At 37.4% G+C, this 18730-nt stretch overlaps 1 protein-coding gene across 5 annotated transcripts in view; it reads left to right on the forward strand.

Annotated features, from left to right (window-relative positions):
• Window positions 1-18730, forward strand: part of IFTAP (intraflagellar transport associated protein) — a 58470-nt gene that overhangs the window by 26164 nt on the left and 13576 nt on the right. For all 5 annotated transcript variants that reach the window (XM_019738612.3, XM_074336226.2, XM_019738610.3 and 2 more), the window contains 3 exons: window positions 8962-9119; window positions 10486-10557; window positions 11943-12009. In XM_019738612.3, the coding sequence (XP_019594171.2) occupies window positions 8962-9119; window positions 10486-10557; window positions 11943-12009 (297 nt within the window). The remainder of the gene's footprint in view (window positions 1-8961; window positions 9120-10485; window positions 10558-11942; window positions 12010-18730) is intronic.

Consider the following 18730-nt stretch of genomic DNA (forward strand, 5'->3'; position numbering starts at 1 on the left):
AGCCCTAAATTCTGATTTTTCAGTTCTAGTGTGCAGCCCAGGAACCTTGACTCTTAGACCAGCTTTGAGAAATACACCCTAAATGAGATCAAGGAGGTGTATGGGGAAGACATGTGAATTCCTCAAAATTCTGTGCTTTTGCGTATGCATATTGAATGTTTTTCTAGGGAAAAGAACCATAGCTTTCATGAAATTCTTCACTGTTTCCACCCAAAGGGTAACAACAATTATTTTAGTTTAAAAATAACTTTTCATTTAATGTCACCATTTTATGTTATTTAAAAGGCACTTTGACAGTGAAAAAGTATGATGGGTTTTTACAGAATCTGAATTATAATCAGGGCTCAACCTAAAGTTTCATTCATTTATATATTCAGCAAATTTATTATAATTATTTTATGAAAGTGGGATTATACCACACATACTCTTTTTATAACTTGCTTTATCATATAACATGTTTTGAACATATTTCCATGTCAATAAACATGGTTATTTAACGATATTCTTAATGACAGTATTATATTTGTGTGGATATGCCTTTTTTTAAAACCATCCTCTTTTTGTTAGATACTTATTTCCAGTTTTTGGCTACTATAACTTATGCTATATCACACACCCTCATTCATTCAATAAATGTTTATGGAGCACCTACTACATGCCAAGTACTGCTCACATAAGTGAACAAAAGAGACAAAGATCGTTACCTCCAGGGAATCTGTATCCTAGAAGGGGATGGCAGAGAACAAACAATAAACATAATAAATAAGAGAGGTATCTTTGTTGGAAGATAGTAATTTCTCTGGGAAAGAAAAAAAGTACAGAGCAGAGTATGGGGGATCCTGAGTGCAGGTAGGGGATGTATAAGGTTGTACCGTGTTTCCCCGAAAATCTGACCTAGCCGGACCATTAGCTCTAATGCATCTTTTGAAGCAAAAATTAATATAAGACATGGTATTATATTATATTATATTATATTATATTATATTATATTATATTATACCTGTTCTTATAGTAAAATAAGACCTAGCATATTACATTACATTATATTATATTATATATTATATTATAATATTTATTAGATAAGACCCGGTCTTACAGTAAAATAAGACCGGGTCTTATATTAATTTTTTGCTCCAAAAGACGCATTAGAGCTGATTGTCCGGCTGGGTCTCATTTTCAGGGAAACACGGGTAATTTTATGTAGAGTGATCCAGGTCATAGATTAGACATTTTGGCTTTGTAGTGAAATCTTGGCCCAATACTTAATTATTTCTTTTGGACAATTCTTAGGCATGGAAATGCTGGTGGAAAGACATGTAAAATGTCTTTTCAGTGACTAAAAATTTTAAGGAAATAGGTTGTTTCTCATAGGCAGAGGTCACGTCTTACAACTTTCCTAACTCCTCTGCTAGTCTTCTAGCCTAGCGTGGTGTTACGCACACAGTGAGCTCACTAGTTGGAGGGTTGAGTGTCAATCTACGTTCCAGTCTTAATTGTTACATGTCCTTTGGAGTGGAGAATGAACATTTTCCCTTTCAGGAGCTGTAAGATCTGACAGAGAGGTACCTTTCTCCTTAGTGTGAAGCCATAGACAATGCACAATTAAGAAAGGTAATTTTAGATGGTTTCAGATAAATTTGAAGAAAACAGGACCATGTAGAGAGTGGTGTGATTCTAAGGCTGTGACCATACTGAGGAGATAAGATGATCAGAGAGTTGTGGCTTTAATTAATATGCGCATTTCTCCCATTGTTTGGGTGTGGAAGGAAGCTAGAACTCCAGTTGTCCTTTGTTTTGATTTCATAATGCTATGGCACTGTGTGGAATATTAGAACCAAGGGGATACAGAATGTGGAAACAATCCAAATATTCATTCTCTGGTGAATGGAGAAACAAAAGGTGGTCTATCCATATAATGGAATAGTTCTTGACAAAAAAGTGAAACATAAATAAATGCTACAACATAGATGAACCTCAGTGATGTTATGCTCAGTAAAAAAGTCAAGCATAAAAGACCACATATGTAGCACATGAGTCCATTTACATGGAATGTCTAGAAAAGTGAAATCTATAGCTATGAAAAGTAGACTAGTGGCTTTGCCTGTGGCTGGAGGTAGGAATGGGGAGTGACGGCACACGAGCACCAGGGACCTTATGGGAATGCTGGAGATGATCTAAAAATTTAATCGCGATGGTCGTACAACTCTGTATATTTACTAATAATCATATACTTGTACACTTAACATGTGTGGATTTTGTAAATTACACATCAGTAAAACTGTGGAGTGGCAGAGGTTCTGTTCATAGATCCTTAGGTCCTTACCCTGAGTTCTTTACTGGAGGAACATAAGGCCTTAGGACTTTGGATTTGGCTCAAGACCCAAGAGGGTCCTGCTTGTCGTAAATACTTCCTATTAAAGAAAATAAATCATTTGTGCATAGACTTGAAAGTTTTAAGTAGCTAGGACTGTGATACAAAAAGAAACAAACTTTTTGGATGTAACACGATCTTACCTTATGTAGACAGTGTCACCAACAGCTGTCACTCTGTTAGGGATTCTGGGACTCAAACATGCTGCATCTGCTCCCACTCTGGGCCACCTCCCTTCTGTGCCTTGACTGAATCTGTTGGGAAGGAGCTTATCCTAATGGGGTGATACGTGTGGCCTCTTTGCAGCAAACTGTAATTCATTTGACAGGTAGCAAACACACTGTATTACATACTTCCAGCATCACAGAGATTGTTAAGGAAAAAAAAAAAGTTACCTAGAGCATGCTAAATTAAACTAAAAGAATTGGACAGATTACAGTGGAAAGATATGGTTAATACTCTGAGATATCTAGAGGGAGGGAACATAACCACTTGGACATAATGTCTTCATTTCTGTTTTCGAAACACAAGAAGAACTCACTTTGTGAGCTCTTTTAATCTTAAATCCATGGCTGAGGCTCCCTGTCCTTTCTACCGCAATTACTGCAATAGCTCTGTACTTTCTCCCTCCAGTATCTGAAGCACCCTGCTCCATCTATCCATTTCATCTTAGAGTGTTGCGGGAAAGCAGTAAGGACCGAGAGACGCGAGCGGCACGCAGAGATCAGGGAGAACACAGCTTTATTACGCCGGTGGGCTCAGCAGAATTATTCCAAAGACAGCACTTCCCGGGGTCGGGCTCTTTGTTATATAAGGTTAGGCCTCCGGGTTTTGGGGAGATTCGCGCTATTGCTGTTGCGACACTAGGGATTGGTTAAATCTGGCCAGGGTGCCGGGAAGTCCATGCCTAGCAGCTGTGATCCTTCAACATTGTTTTGACGGGGAGGCCTCTAACCTCAGTGCCCGCGGGAGACAGCTCCGGTAAGGGGCTGGAGCCAGACGGCTCTGATAAGGGGATGGAGCGCTTAGCGAGGGCTTGCCGGGGAGAAAACTGTCCCGACAAGAGCACAGCTGACGATGACTCCCAAGGGCCTGGGTAAAGTACAGTTTTCTTTAGGTCCTTCAAATATCACCCCTTCCCACCTCACTAAGTGCACTCCCATTTTCCCGGAATATAGGCTCAGTCCTTTCCCACCTCAGGGCTTTGCTCACGCAATTTTCCCTTCCTGGGAGAACTCCCGATGTTCACCTGTTGAAACTGTAGCTGTGTTTTAAAGCCCAGTGAGATGCCCCATTCCTGTGTGAAGCCTTTGATTTTACCGGTCTCTAACTTTGTGCCTCTCTTGTATCATCTGCCATAGTTGTGTTCTGTTTCTGTGGTTTGCATACCAGGCAGAACCTCTTAGTTTGTAAATTCTGTGAGGGCAGGACTGGGTCTTACCCATCTTTGTCACCTTGCACATAGTTGATGCCCAGAATATAAGTTTTGGATCGAATGAATTGCAGAAGTCAACTACCACTCAGATTTTTTTCCCTGAAAGTCAACTTTCAGCAACTTCACACTCTCTTCACATTTTTTCATCTGTGAGTACCTAACACTGGACATTTAAAAAAATTTCAAGTTACTGCTCCTGTGTCCCTCATCTTGGGCTTTTGACATGTGTCTTTCTGGGTCAGTGTTGTGCATTTGTGTCTCAGCAGCTTGAGAGCTAGGACTGTGAATAATGAGTCAATTATCATCCAGCCTCAGGGAAAGCACAATTATTCCCCACTGGCCAGTCTGAGATAATCCTCTCCTCCCTGTGCTCTTTCAGTGCAGAACATAACACAGTTGGAATTCAGAGCACTGCAAAAGGAATTTAGACAAAACATTTGTCTGCTGAGTTTAGCTTCTTTGGATTTATTCTGATTTATGATTGATTGGTTTTTAAATTGCTTATTTAATCCTAACGACTATCGCTCCAGGGGAGGCCAGATACCCTATAGCATGTGATCAAGAAGCGGTTGAGTGAAGTAGTTTGGCCGGACAAATCAAGCGCAATTATCGTCCAGAGAAACATTGCTGTAGGCTGGGAGTGTAATGTGAAAATCACCCCCTGATTTTCCAAGTACCCAACCTTGTTATAAGCATGATTGCTTATCCCCTATTCTCTTTGCAAAAGGCTTTTTTGCAACTGCCCAGTGTTGCACAGAATTTCGCCCCCATGAATTTTTCATTGCTTCTAGCAACATCCTCAGTATCCCTTTGCGATGGAGAACATGCTCTCGGTTTTTATTGTATTGACTGTGGTGCAGAAGAACAGACCCTCGGAGGTTGCTGACAGGGCTTGGTTGTGAATTCTGATGGTGGTGGTGTTGATCTGTGAAAACTTGTCCTTGAGTGTGGGGTGGCTTCTCAGCCCCTGGACACTAGTCTGGCTTTTGTGTGGATGGACTTGAATTTTTGAAAAGTTTATTTCAAAATAGACTTCAACAAAGTGATCACTTTCATCTGGAAGCTGTATAATCAGTACGTGATTAGTATCTAATATATCATGGCATCAGTGGTTTCAGTCTTTTCAAGGATTGTAACCTTTTTTTTGGCCTGAAATTAGACACTGTAGCTATAGTTGGTGGTCTGATAAGGGTGATCTGTCGGAAGCTTGTCTGTTTGGTATCAAAAGAGAATTGAAATTCCATTGCTTCCGAATAATGAAACCTTTAAAAACCGTGAGGAAAAGAAACCCTTGTTTATCTGTATTGAAGGTTTGACTCAGAAATGCCCAGAGAAACGTTCTTTCAGGTCTCAATCACCTACTTGTTCTCAGAAATATTGTTGGTAGAGTTCTCAAAGGTACTATGTGTGACACTTAATTCAAAGCAGGAAACATTAGGGATAAGACGAAAGAGTGGAAAAGGATTCTGATGAAAAACAGAAACAGAAGATGAGATGTACACTTGGTAGTACGTTTGGATTGTCACCAGGATAACTCTGGGAAGCGCATCTGACTCTCTCCTCAGCCTTAGGCCACGTCAGATTCTGGGCTGTGCCAATATCTGCCATTATGACAAGATCATATTGAAAAATAACTTCTTTCCTATCTCACTCTGCCAGGACATTTATTATTTGCTGGTCCTTTTTTTTTTTTTTTTTTTTTCCCAATGATAAAAGCCTTATAAGAAGCACTTCTGGGTCTTTGGAGTGATATAGTATATGAGGGGTGATCAAAAAATACGGTGAATGTTTAGATTAAAAAAATGTATTACAGTAAAAGACACATTACCATTAACCCCCCTCAAGATACTCTTCCTCGCTTCGAACACACGTATCCCATCGTTCTTGCCACTTTCTGAAGCAGTTCTGGAAGTCCTTTTTCATGAGTGTCTTTAGTTGTGCTGTCGTGGCTGCCTCCATGTCCTGAATCGATTCAAAACGTAACATTTCATGGTCATTTTGATTTTGGAGAAGAGCCAGGTGTCGCATGGTGCCAGATCCCGTGAGTAAGGTAGATGAGGACACACTGTAATGTTTATATTTGACAGAAATTGCCATGTACCAGAAGTGATGTGGGACACGTAAGCGTTGTCATGATGGAGGATGAAGTAAAGACACTCACGAAAGAGGACTTCCAGAACTGCTTCAGAAAGTGGCAAGAATGATGGGCTAAGTGTTTGAAGTGAGGGGGAGTATTTTGAGGGGGATTAATGGCAATGTGTCTTTTAATGTAATAATTTTTTTTAAACATTCACTGTATTTTTTGATCACACCTCGTATTCATGTGAAACTACTTGTAAGGTTTAGGAAGGAACCTTAAACTTTAGGTTCAGTCAGAGTGAGAACAAATTCTTTTCAGTATCTTCTGGTATTTTAAAAATAAAAGCTTTGTGTTTATGAAAGGAAGAAATTTTAAAAGAATGAATAATACATTTTATTAGATCAGAGGCCTCACCAGCAGTTCAATATCAGCATCAGAAGCTGGGACTTCATTGTAATTTGCTCTTTCTTTCCAACGAGTTTCATCTGTTATCTGTCAAATAACCTGGTTGTTTTATTGGAAATGGTAGAGGAGCACATTGTGTGAACATGAGAACAAATAGAACCTGTCCTTATGGAACATCCGTTTGTCCCAGACATCGCTGTGCTTTTCAAATATTTAAATCAATAGACGATTACGGTACTGTTGTGCTGGGTACATAGCATTTTGTTGGAAAAACTAGATTTAGGTTGTGCTAGACTTAAAGGATAAGCGGGAGAACTGAAACAATTCCACCTCTTGTTAGAACAGTGCACTGAGGAATGGCAGGTAGCCACAGGAAGCCTTGCTTCTACTTTTGGTGAAGTTTGCAGAACCCTTTCACTCCCCAGGTAAATTTTCCTGTTTCCAAGCATTTTCAGGCCTATCTTGCTCCATCCTGCTACCACTGCTTATCTTTGCCCTAGGAGTGATTTAGGACATCTTTGTGGTTCTAAAAGAGGAAGAAATCAGGGAAGATAAGTCCTAAGACTATTTCTTACTCACTTATCTGATCTTTTAGAATGCCGGTTATTGCAGCAATATTCTTAGCAACCCTCCTCTTACCTTGTTACCTTACTCACTCATCTCTTCCCCACCCATCAGAGTTTCTAGGGATTTGCTGAGGCCAAAGGCAGAGGTCACCTCTCCCAGTAGTAGCTAGTTAGGAGTCATGGGTGCTGGTGTAGGAGGCAGTAGAGAGCTGTCCTGAGCTTGTGTTATTTATTAATATAATCCTTTTAAAGAGAAAGTGATAAACTCAATATTTGTGTTTTCCCTCATGGGCTAATTGACTGAATAATAATGTATTATAGATTAGGTTATCTCACCTCTGTTCCCCAGCGGTATTTCTGTGTTAATGTCCTTTAGACATCACTGTAAGTTTTCATTCTACCAATGATGGATAGGTATTCAGAAGCAAGCAGAGGATTCTGACTGGACTTGCACCAGGTTGTGATCATAACAAGCATCTCACCAGCTTTGACGCCACGCCACTAGAAGCTCACGAGCAAACATGGGCCACCTTGTTGGCTTGGGCTGTCTCATAACTCCCTCAGTTAGGTACTTACTTGCCTGAGGAGCTCACAAATTAAACAGTCCCTGTGCCTCTGGAGCCTTTTCATGGTAGAGTACTGTGAGGGGATGAAATAGTGTTCCCCAACCTGACAATACCTTGATTTCTGCCACTTGGCCTCCTTGGAATCCTTTCTCACTCTCCTGGTGACCGTTGACATACATTCCTATATTTGCTGTTGTTAGTTGCAGCAAGGAAGTTCTAGTTTTGGAATGTACCATGCACTTTTGTTCTTTTTGTGCTATTGCAAACTTTTCTTCTGTGTCTCTTTCTGGGATTTTTGTCTCTCTTTTTCCCCACTTCATTCTTCTGTTCTCTAAGGACCATGTCCCTTCACTTACTATGCTATTCAAAGTGGCATAGCACAGTATTTAGGATCTATGGGTTCCTAGTCAGAAGACCTGCGTTCAAATCCCCACTCTGCTGTTTACCAGCTGTATTACCTTGAACAAATTAATGTCATGTGGCCTTGGTTCCCTTGTGGAGATACCAACAGTACTTTCCTCTAGTATTGTCTGACACTCAATAAACGTTAATCTTTTTTGTATTTTTAATATTACTACTAATATTTAAAATAATGTTATGAGTTAAACCATTACCCCAGTGTAACTGACTACCAGATATTTACCTGTAGCTGTGGTCTCTCTTCCACATTTTAGTTTACATTTGCAGTTGACTCCTGGACATCTCCCTTAGTTTCCTCTGGCACCTCAAATGCAACATGGCCAAAACTTAATTCATTATCTCTTATCATGATAGCATAGTTTTCTCAATCTCCTAATTTAGGATTAATCTTAGACTCTTTCCTTAGCCTAAGGAGATAATCATGAATGTGCACCGATTTAGCACAAAGTGTTTGTTGTTTAAAATTTTAAATAGTTAAGAATAAGAGATTGGTTAAATAAACTATGTTACATTTATGCAGTGGAATTCTCTATAACCATTAAAATTACAGAAGAATATTCAATTATCTGGAAAGAAATATTATTGTCAAGCTGAATTATAATACAATATGTAGAGTAAAATTTCATTTGATTTTTACAAGTATGTGGATGCATAGATAAAAGATGAGAAAAATAGCCACTGAAAAAATTTTGTTGCAGCTTTTCTGTCTTGTAGGATTATTAGTAACTTGCAAATTTTAATTATTTTCTCTTACAAATTAAAAAAAAATCATCCACATAAGGAAAAATCCCCCTCAAATTTAGAAAAAAATGAGATAGGAGATGTCACAGACTCTTGCAAATACTACACTTTATGACAACCTCTCAACAATGGCTGAGAACAATACTGGGTACATAGTACACACTTAATAAATATTTTTTGTATGGTAAATGAAATAGTGTTATCTTTCTTGCATGTTTAGAAATAACTTTGTAAAGTTACATATGCTTAATGCCTCAAGCATTCAGATTTCTTTGAAAACTGTGTTTTTGTTTGGAAGGAAGATTCTCAATAAACATAAAATAAACTAGACTGGGCGTGGTAGATGTTTTCTAATATTATGTAACTTATCATTTCAGAGGCTAATGTGACCAAAAGAGGAGCATTTGGAACTAATTCCTCAGAAAACATATTTACTTCAATGCAATTTACTCATGAAAATGAATCAAATGGTCACTGTCTTAGAAAGAAAGCCATCTTTCTTCTTAACTCATCACAAAGTTCAGAAGAGGAGCAGGTAATAATACCATGGCATACTTATAGAAACAGGCTGGGGGAAAACAATTCTTCATGAATTAAAAAAAAAAATGAGTCCGTAAGACCATAAGAAACATTGGACAGCTATTGGATCAATAACTCAGACTCCGAATTCTAGACGGGGTGCCATTGGATGCTTTATTGAAAATCATTATTGCCTTCCATGATTTCAGCAGCTGACCTTTGTGATGGTAACTTGCTCAGACCCAATTTTTGTTAAAAACCTTTTAAGAATCTGCCATCTTCAAGTTTCTTCTTGAAATTATTTATATATTTTAACTTGTCCTCTATTTGGGACAGAAGAATGCCTTTTTAAATTTTCTGTATAAAAGGGGAGTTTCTTTCCCCTGTTCTGGATTCACCCCTTGTGAACTTAAAGTAGAAGCTGTTATGTTGTTTTTTACCCAGATTTGATCAGTAAGTGTTGTATGCGCTTTCCCTAATCTTCAAGCCTTAATAGACTGCAGTCATATTCTCCTTAGCTATGCTTTTTAACTATCAAGAAATCCAAGTGGACGCTGTTCTGCTTTTCAAGCCATTTGAGTTTCTGGTTTCCACTGGTCTTCCCTGTGATATTGTGGATAGAACTGCATTTGGGATTGTGATTTTTATACAAGGGAACAAAAATCTCTGCATTAGAAATGTGTATATATACTGTGGTTCCCCGAAAATAAGACTGGGTCTCATATTAATTTTTGCTCCAAAAGATGCATTAGGACTTATGTTCAGGGAATGTCATCCTGAAAAATCATGCTAGGGCTTATTTTCCGGGTTAGATCTTATTTTGGGGATCTTATATAAATATATATATATATATATATATATATATATATATATATATATATAGAGAGAGAGAGAGAGAGAGAGAGAGAGAGAGAGAGAGAGAGAGAGAGGATGAGAGGATTGTGGACAAGAACCTTTTTCCCTAGAAGATTTATTGTCTACTGGCAATCTTTAGCAACTGGAATTATGGGTATTATCTATTGAGTCTTGGTCCAGCATATGAGAGACAAAAAATTGTTCAATGGCATTGTTTTCTAATAACTTGAAAGAGTTTCTCAGATTAGTCATTCAAAGGTTCATTGGAATGAGCTAATGAGGTGGGGAGTTTCTGTTTTACATATGAAAAAACTGAAGTTAAATGATTGACTTAGGTTCCTCTAGGGATTAATCTAGAGAACTGGAGTCCTGACCTCTGTTCTGATTTAGTGACTGGTTCATCATGTATAGCTACTTTAAAAAAAACAAAACTGGAAGGCTTTTATCATCTCAAGGATTACAAGATCAGCTCCTTTATTTTCCGTTGTTTCTTTTTCTCATCAATATGTCCTCACTGTTTTTTTCAGATAGTGATGGACGAAGGCCAAAAAGTTGGCAGTTCCTTTCAAGGTGATCTGAATTGGAGAGGAAAAGTGAAGGTAAGGCATGATTCAGTTTTTTTCCATGGCACGCCCCCACCCCCCAAAAAACCCCCCCAAAAACATAAAAGCAATAAAACCATAGGACTCACTAGCTGTCTCATACAAGTTGGAGAATTCAGCAGATTTTGTCCTTATACTTTTAAGTTGGTGTTTGAATATCTTAAACTATCCATGGTTGGCTGGGTTCTGCATCTTTTTTCCTTAAAGCTTAATAGATGGAAGGGGTGCTTTGATAGAGAAACATGACTCTAGTCCCCCTTAACATATGCTGTTAAGACAACTGACAATATAACAGATTCTCACATTTTAGTACTGAAACCAGCGTATGGAAGATAAATTTTTGCTGTCACTTGGATGCCAAGAAATAACTGCAGTCATGTACTGACAAGCAATGGAAACTACCATTTTTAATTCCTGTGTAAGAGCCATGGTCTGGCAAATAGAGCTGAAGGAAGAAAGACACAGGCTTTCTTTCGAATTCCAATGATGAGGTCTAAGTTTGCAATTATAAGGTATTTTGTTATGTACATGTTTTAGGTCATAAGCGTAAAAGGCATTTTGACATTATGCCTTTACTAGGTCTCCTTCGAGCTAGTGGTGAAATAATTTTCTGATTCACACCTTTGATATTCACCTGAGATGAATTAGTTCATGTCTAAAATGTTACCATCTTGTTATTCTAAAATGTCTCATTGTCAACTTACAGTGGAAAGCAGTATTCCACGTGGAATCATTTTTCATTGAAATGTTGCTGTTGTGTCTGTAAAGGTCATTTGCTCTGCTTTTTACCTTTGAAGTAATTTTCAGTTTTATTTACTTGAAAGAGAGAACACTTGATTTTTTGCCCTGCTCACCTCTCTTGTGATTACCTGGGGCAAGATGATTTTGTTTTGAATGAACCTTTCTTTCTTACTTTCTTTACTTTTTTTCTCTCTGGCTCTTCAGAGTGAAAAGCATGTTGTTAATGATAATAGCCAGGCCCACCACCATCATTTATTTGAGAAGCAAGAGCAATAAAACAACAACAACAACAACAAAACAGAGATATTGTTTTGGACTGTCTTGGTGGTGGTGTATATTCTGGGATAGAATCTGGAACAAAGTCCCTTTTCAAAACTCCCCAGATGGTTTTTTCCCTTTCAGTATAGAGATCTTACTATCATGCTTACAAAATCCAGGCCAACTTCCAAATTGACTGCTTCTTTCAGATGTCTCTGGGAAAGCACAGTGAATAACAAAAATCTTTAGCTAGGACTCAAAAGTTAATGAGAAAATTGGATTCCGTTGCTCACTTGAGTGTCCTGAAAGTGGATTCACTGATTCTTAATTGAATTTTTACTGTAGGTCTAATATGCATAAAAATGATGTTAATTCTTTTCTAGGTAGACAATTTTCTAGAACTAGAAGATTTGGATATGGATGAAGAGATTAAGCCCCAAATGAGCAAAGGTATGCCTTCTGTTTCCTCTTTATACTGCTTGACCTCTTTCTAGAAGCTACAAATAAGACTTTAGACAGCTTTTCTTTCTTTTTGGCAACCCTACCTCCATCTTCCCCGAGACAGGGAAAACTGGAGTCCTGCAATTTCTTTTTCAATTAACAGTGATGTCTGCTGAGAGGTCAAAGCCTGTTGAAGGTTGTAAAGTCTTTTGTCTTAAATGGAATAAAGATCCCTTCCCACCTACCTCCAATTCATGGGTATGATTGATTTTCAGGTAATTGTTTCAAGTAAAGTCATTTCAGTCAAACCCTTATTTGTTAGAAGAACCATGTTATAAATTGAGATTATGTTTGAGTGATACATACTCGTAAAACATCAATTGATCGTAAAAATATCAGAATTGATCATAAAATAAACAAAATAAAATCTGAATCTTTGCTTTCATAAATATTTATTAAATATGTAAACCAAACACTTAAGCGCAACGATATATTTTAAGTGTTTCTTCTGGGGCAATTTCCCACATAGACTGGGCTGGGTGAGGCTTAGTTCATTGATATTTAGTAGATGAGGCCTTTTTCCTTTCTTGGTTAACATTTCTGTATAAGCATAGGTATCCTTTTTTGCTCAACGGATCTTTGAAATACGTTCAAGATTAGAGTTATTTGCTTTGAAAACTCATTCCTAATTTAATATGCAAGAATATCTCAAAGTCAATGGTGAATGTTAGGGAAGGGTCAGTTTCTATGGGGGTTTGGTGGTTGGCATTTAAGTGCTGCGTACAGTCTTTAGGTAGTCATAAACATGAATTATGGTCATTATCATTGGATGGGGGGGTTATTAATAATCAGATAGGACTTAAAGTGACTGCATGTAGTTGGCTTGGGGATGGTCGTTCTTTATAAACTGGCTGTATAAGCCTCTGCTCTGGCTTCTCTAGTTGCCTGAATTGAGGGGCTCTGGTAATTGGAAGCATTTAACATTTATATTCTTCTTCTGGTTTCTTTCTCAAGCACTATTAACCAGTAGACACTGCAGATTTTTCCTTACTTACTTGGTTCAAGTGAGATCAGACATCTGAAGAAATCACATAGTCCACAGGCACCCTAGGCAGCTCTGAATTCTGTATAAGAGCCTTAGGGTCTCCAATTGGATTAGAAGGATAGCTAAAGACTCAGCCAGAAGCTGAGTCTGTAGAGCAAGCACACTGTTTTGGGGTTTTGGGGAGGGGAAGCTTATTAAAAATGCAGATTCCTGGTCCTGTTTCCAAGCCAGAAGATCTTTGGTGGCATCTAGTGATCTGTGCCTTTTGTCATTACCCCAGGGGATTCTGATAGAGTTCATCTGTGGATGACACTTGGAGACAAATGGTTTTAGTTTGTGTGTAATACATTTGCAATATAAAATTAGTTTTATAGGAGGGCACAGAAGTGCACAGGTCGAGCATTTTTTCAATGGTTTAAATTTCTTGCTTCCTGGCAGTAATGAGAAGATATGTATAGTGACATAAACCTACTTAGCCAATGATTGTAATTTGGTTATATCAATCTCTTAAATTAGCCTTTTACCTTTTCCAATATTTTAGATTGTTTTCTTTAAACATTTTTCCAAGTTATGTTTTTAATGTTTTTTTTTTTATCAGATCTTTTACTTTAGTTTAAAATATTACATAAAACATCTCACTAGTATGGTTTTCCAGAAATTAGATAGCAGGCAGTCTTGCATTTGAATATAAAATATTACTGAGGCCTAACCCAAGTCTCAGTGGGCTTGAATGAAGTAGTCAAGACCTTCCCACGTGTAAAATAATGTGAAAAACCTAGGCTGATAAGCACACCCGACTTCAGTGATTTATTCTAATTCCCGAAAAGACCACCAGGACTTCACAATTTTCATAATATGCTGTGTAGGTCATTTGAACCGAAAGAAAAAGAATTAAATAGTTTGTGCCAAGGTGAATTTTAGTTTGGGCCTAATTTGTATTACACTTCAGGAACGCGAGCAGAAGGCAAATATTTATATCAGATGGGAAATGTGACATTTTAAATTGGCAAGTGGCTTGTATAATTTTGGCAGTTGAGAGGTTTACTGATTAGATCCTGTTATTGTTTAAGCAACAGATTGGCCTGGGGCAACAAGGAAGGGAGTTGCCCATTGTTGTTCTGTCATTGACTTCACTTGCTCACCTTATTTGCTTTCATAAATATTCTCCAAAATTCAGGAGCACGATTCAATCCCAGTATTTGGCTTATCATTTTGGCAGCCTCGATGGAGGAGCCAGCTCAGGGCACTGGTATTGAGCAGTTGTCTGAGGGTAATATTTGCCACAAAGTTTGGGACCTTGTGTTTATTTGACATCGTTAACCATTTTTTCCTCCTTTGAATTTGAGATAAAGTAATTAACCTGATGGTGGTGGGTTACCATCATACCGCTGACTGTTATCCCACAAAATTATTATTTGGAATAGGCATTAATTGTTATTAATCAAAGGAGGAAGAATCTTCTAGTCATCTTTAGTTATTTATTTTCCCCTTCAGTTGGCCCAGTCTGTTCTCTGGCTGAGTGCAATTGACTGAAGGAACTTTTTGAAGTCTAGTTCTCAGAATTATAGTCTTAGAAAAGTCTTTTAGCCAGTAGGTATATTTATGCTGTGGTTGATTGTGTTGGATGATAATGGGCAACTGATTCCTACTCAAAGATTGGCAGCCTTATTTCGTTTTCATTTTCAAGCTCTCTAGTACTCCCAATTCTAATGACGGTATCAATCACCTGTTTCTTTTTCTTTCTTTCTTTTTTTTTTTTTAATTCTTTCCAAAATTGAATAAGACACAAAGAAATAGAAAGATATTCTGTGTTCATGGATTGGAAGAATCAACATAGTTAAAATGGACATATTACCCAAAGCAATGCAATCCCCATCAAAATCCTATGGTATTTCCCAAAGAAATAGAACAAAAAAATCATCACATTTGTGTGGAACTATAAAAGACCCTGAATAGCCAAAACAATCCTGAGAAAAAAATAACAAGTTGGAGGTATCACATTCCCTGACTTCAAATTATACTCCAAAGTGACAATAATCAGTATGGTATTGGCAGAAAACACACACACACACAGACCAATGGAAGAGAATTGAGAACCCAGAAATAAACCCACATATACAGAGGGTGCCAAAAAAGTGTATACACATTTTAAGAAAGGAAAAAATTGTGTTAAAATTCTAATACAATGAATGACACTAGCATTCATTTGATTAATGCCATTTTTTGAGTGAATGCCATAAATGAATGTAATTACATAAATGAATGTATTCAAAGTAATACATAGATAACATCTCTTAAAATGTGTATACATTTTTTTGGTACACCTGGTATATTGGCAAATAATTTTCAACAAAAGAATCAAAAACATAAAATGGAGCAAATAAAGCCTCTTCAATAAATGGTGCCGGGAAAATTGGGAAGCCACATGCAAAAGAATAAAATTAGACTGCTATTTGACACCATACACCAAAATTAACTCAAAATGGATCAAAGAGCCAAATAAAAGACCTGAAACAATTAAATGCACAGAAGAAAATATAGGTACTAAACTTATAGACCTTGATCTAGGAGAGGATTATATGATGTTGACCCTAAAGGCAAGGGAAATAAAAGCAAAAATAACTGAATGAGACTATATCAAACTGAAAACGCTTCTGCACATTAAGAGAAACTATCAACAAAATAAAGAGGCAACCAATCAAATGGGAGAAAATATTTGCAAACACCCCTGGTAGGGGGCTAATATCCAAAATATATGAAGAACTCATAAACTCAGCAACAACAAAAAACAAACAATCCAATTAAAAAATGGGCAGAAGACCTGAACAGACACTTCTCCCAAGAAGACATACAAACGGCCAACAGATATATGAAAAATTGCTCAACTTTACCTGCTATTAGGGAAATGCTAATCAAAACCACAGTGAGATACCACCTCACACCTGTTAGAATGGCAGTTATCAACAAGACAAGTAATAACAAGTCTTGGAGAGGATGTGGAGACAAAGGAACCCTCATACATTGCTGGTGAGAATTTAAATTGGTACAGCCACTATGGAAAACAGTATGGGGATTCCTCAAAAAATTAAGAATAGAATTACCATATGACCCAGCAATCCCTCTTCTGGGTATCTACCCCCCAAAAAATCTGAAAACATTTATTGGTAAAGACATATGTACCCTTATGTTCTTTGCAGCATTAGTCATGATGGCCAAGATGTGGAAGCAACCCAAGTGTCCTTTGATGGATGACTGGGTAAAGAAGATGTGGTACATATATACAATGGAATATTACTCGGCTATAAGAAAAGATGAAACACTGCCATTTGCAACTATATGGATAGATCTTGAGAGTGTCTTGCTGAGCAAAATATGTCAAATGGAAAAGGACAAGAATCATATGATTTCACTGATATATGGGATATAAAACAGAAAGCAACAAATGAACAAACAAAACAAAACAAACAAAAAACTCACTGAGACAGACAACAGTTTAGTGGTTACCACAGGGGAAGTGGGTAGAGTTTGAAGAGGGTAAAGGGGGTCAAGTATATGGTGAAGAGCACACAGTGCAGCATACAATGCATATGATGTATTATAATAGTGTACACTTGAAAATTATATAATTTTATTAACCAACGTCACTCTAATTAATTTAATTTAAAAATTATTTTCTTATCTGCAACTTTAAGCAGTTTTATGAAGCCTATGAATGACTTGGGACTCTTATTCAACAAATATTTAACAACTGTGATATAATGCGGAATAAAACAGATTTGGTTCCTGTTCTCATGGAATTCATATTATATTGGAAGAATCAAACATTAACCAGATAATCATAAATATATAATTACAAATTATTCTAGCTCTTAGGAGAAAATACATATGTAACGGGAACGTAAATTTGTCTGTGGGATCAGTTAAAGCTCTCTGAGAGGTTGAAATCTAAAGGATGTGTAACCTTTAACTAGATGAGGGGGATAGAGTGATGCTGGGAGTGGGTGGGTAAGAGAGTAGAGCAACAGCATAAGGAACAGCATGTATAAAGGTCCTTAGCTAGGAGATGGCGTATTTCACCCAACTTATAGTTTAAGCATTTCATTTATTTTACTTAGAATTGTTAAAAATCATTCTTTCGTTGCCTAGAAGATCACTAAAAACACAGGGAATAATTCTTGCTTCATATTGTTCCTGTATTCCAGTTCCTCCAATTTTTATATGTGCATATTTAACCATTTATTAAGCTCCAGCTCGAAAGCCATGTCAACCGGAAGGGCAAATGTGATTTCCAGGCTTCACGATTGCATAAGGAAACTTCCATTCTATTCCTGAGAAGAGGAGAAGATAATTCTGTCCTTTCACAATTCCTCTGCCAATTTCTCCTTAAGGGAAAAATAAAGGCTTTATCTAATTGGAGAGATTGGGAAAAGAAAGTACATATGGTTCAGCCCTTTCATTTCTTCTTTTGGGTTCATGCTGTTTGGAAGGTATATGTCCTTCTTTGTTTGTGGCACATTTCTGATAATAAACATATTTTAGATGGGGCCTACGCCTGTCTTATTTCCTAGTTTTCAACCTTCAAGACACATTGGAATCACTTGAGGAACTTAAAACATGTAACGATACCTGGAGATTCTGTCTCAGTTGTCTGGCATGTGTGTTGGGCATTGGCAATTTTTAAAGCTCCCTGGGTGATTTTAATGTGCAATTGAAGCTGAGAACCATCTCTAGACAAGTCTGGAGGTACTTGTCCAGAGGCATTCTCCAAGTCCCTATTCTAAGGGCTGTATGGATGCGAAATAGTTCTCATACCTGACTGGATATGTGTTAGCTATGCAGGATTTCTCTCAGGTGGGATAGCCCAAGGTCTAGATTTGGGAGGAAAGCTGGACAAATCAAAAGCCCGATTGTGACTGTAGGACAAGCTCCATTTTTAAGTTCAGCTCCATTAGCTACAAAGTTCATATTTTTGTCTCCATCTTTCTGACTCCTGTGTTTATTTCTCTTTTATTTCTGTGCCTGGAGGTGGAGGGATATGATTTATTATCGTTGTCAAATGCCACCCTCACCCATGAAGTAAATCTTCCCTGATCTTCCCCACCTTCTCCTTGGATGGCAGTTATCTTTCTTCTTTTACACTTCCACTTTATTTTTTTCGGAATTTTTTTCCTCAAAGTAGGTTTTGGTTAATGTGTCTCCTGAAAACGGTATATTGTTTGTACATATGCATCTGTGCACACACACATACACATATATATTCTAAAACTTTGTCTTTTAATTGAAGTATTTAGTCCATTTACATTTAATGAAGTTTCTGATTTATTTGGCTTTAAACCTATTACCTTACTATTTTGTTTTCTACTTGTCCTGCCAGTGATATGTTCTTTTTTTCTTGCCTATTCTATTCTTTTCTGGTCTTAATTACTGAAAACTGTTGAAAAACCAGATGTCAATCTGATTGTTGTTCCTTTGGAGACAATATGTTTTTTTCTCCTCATTTGGCTGCTTTTGTGATTTTCTTTTAGTCTTTGTTTTTCAGTAATTTCACTATGCCCTGGTATTGTTTTATTTGTATTTATGTTGTTTGGGGTTTGTAGAGATTCTTGTGTTAGGAAATTCTTGCTGTTATCTCTTCACATATTATCTGTGCCTTAACCTTTTTACATATACCATATGTCTCTTATG

The sequence above is a fragment of the Rhinolophus sinicus genome, chromosome 14 (assembly GCF_057876585.1).
Source record: "Rhinolophus sinicus isolate RSI-liver-muscle chromosome 14, RSI-T2T, whole genome shotgun sequence".
NCBI classification, from domain to species: domain Eukaryota; kingdom Metazoa; phylum Chordata; class Mammalia; order Chiroptera; family Rhinolophidae; genus Rhinolophus; species Rhinolophus sinicus.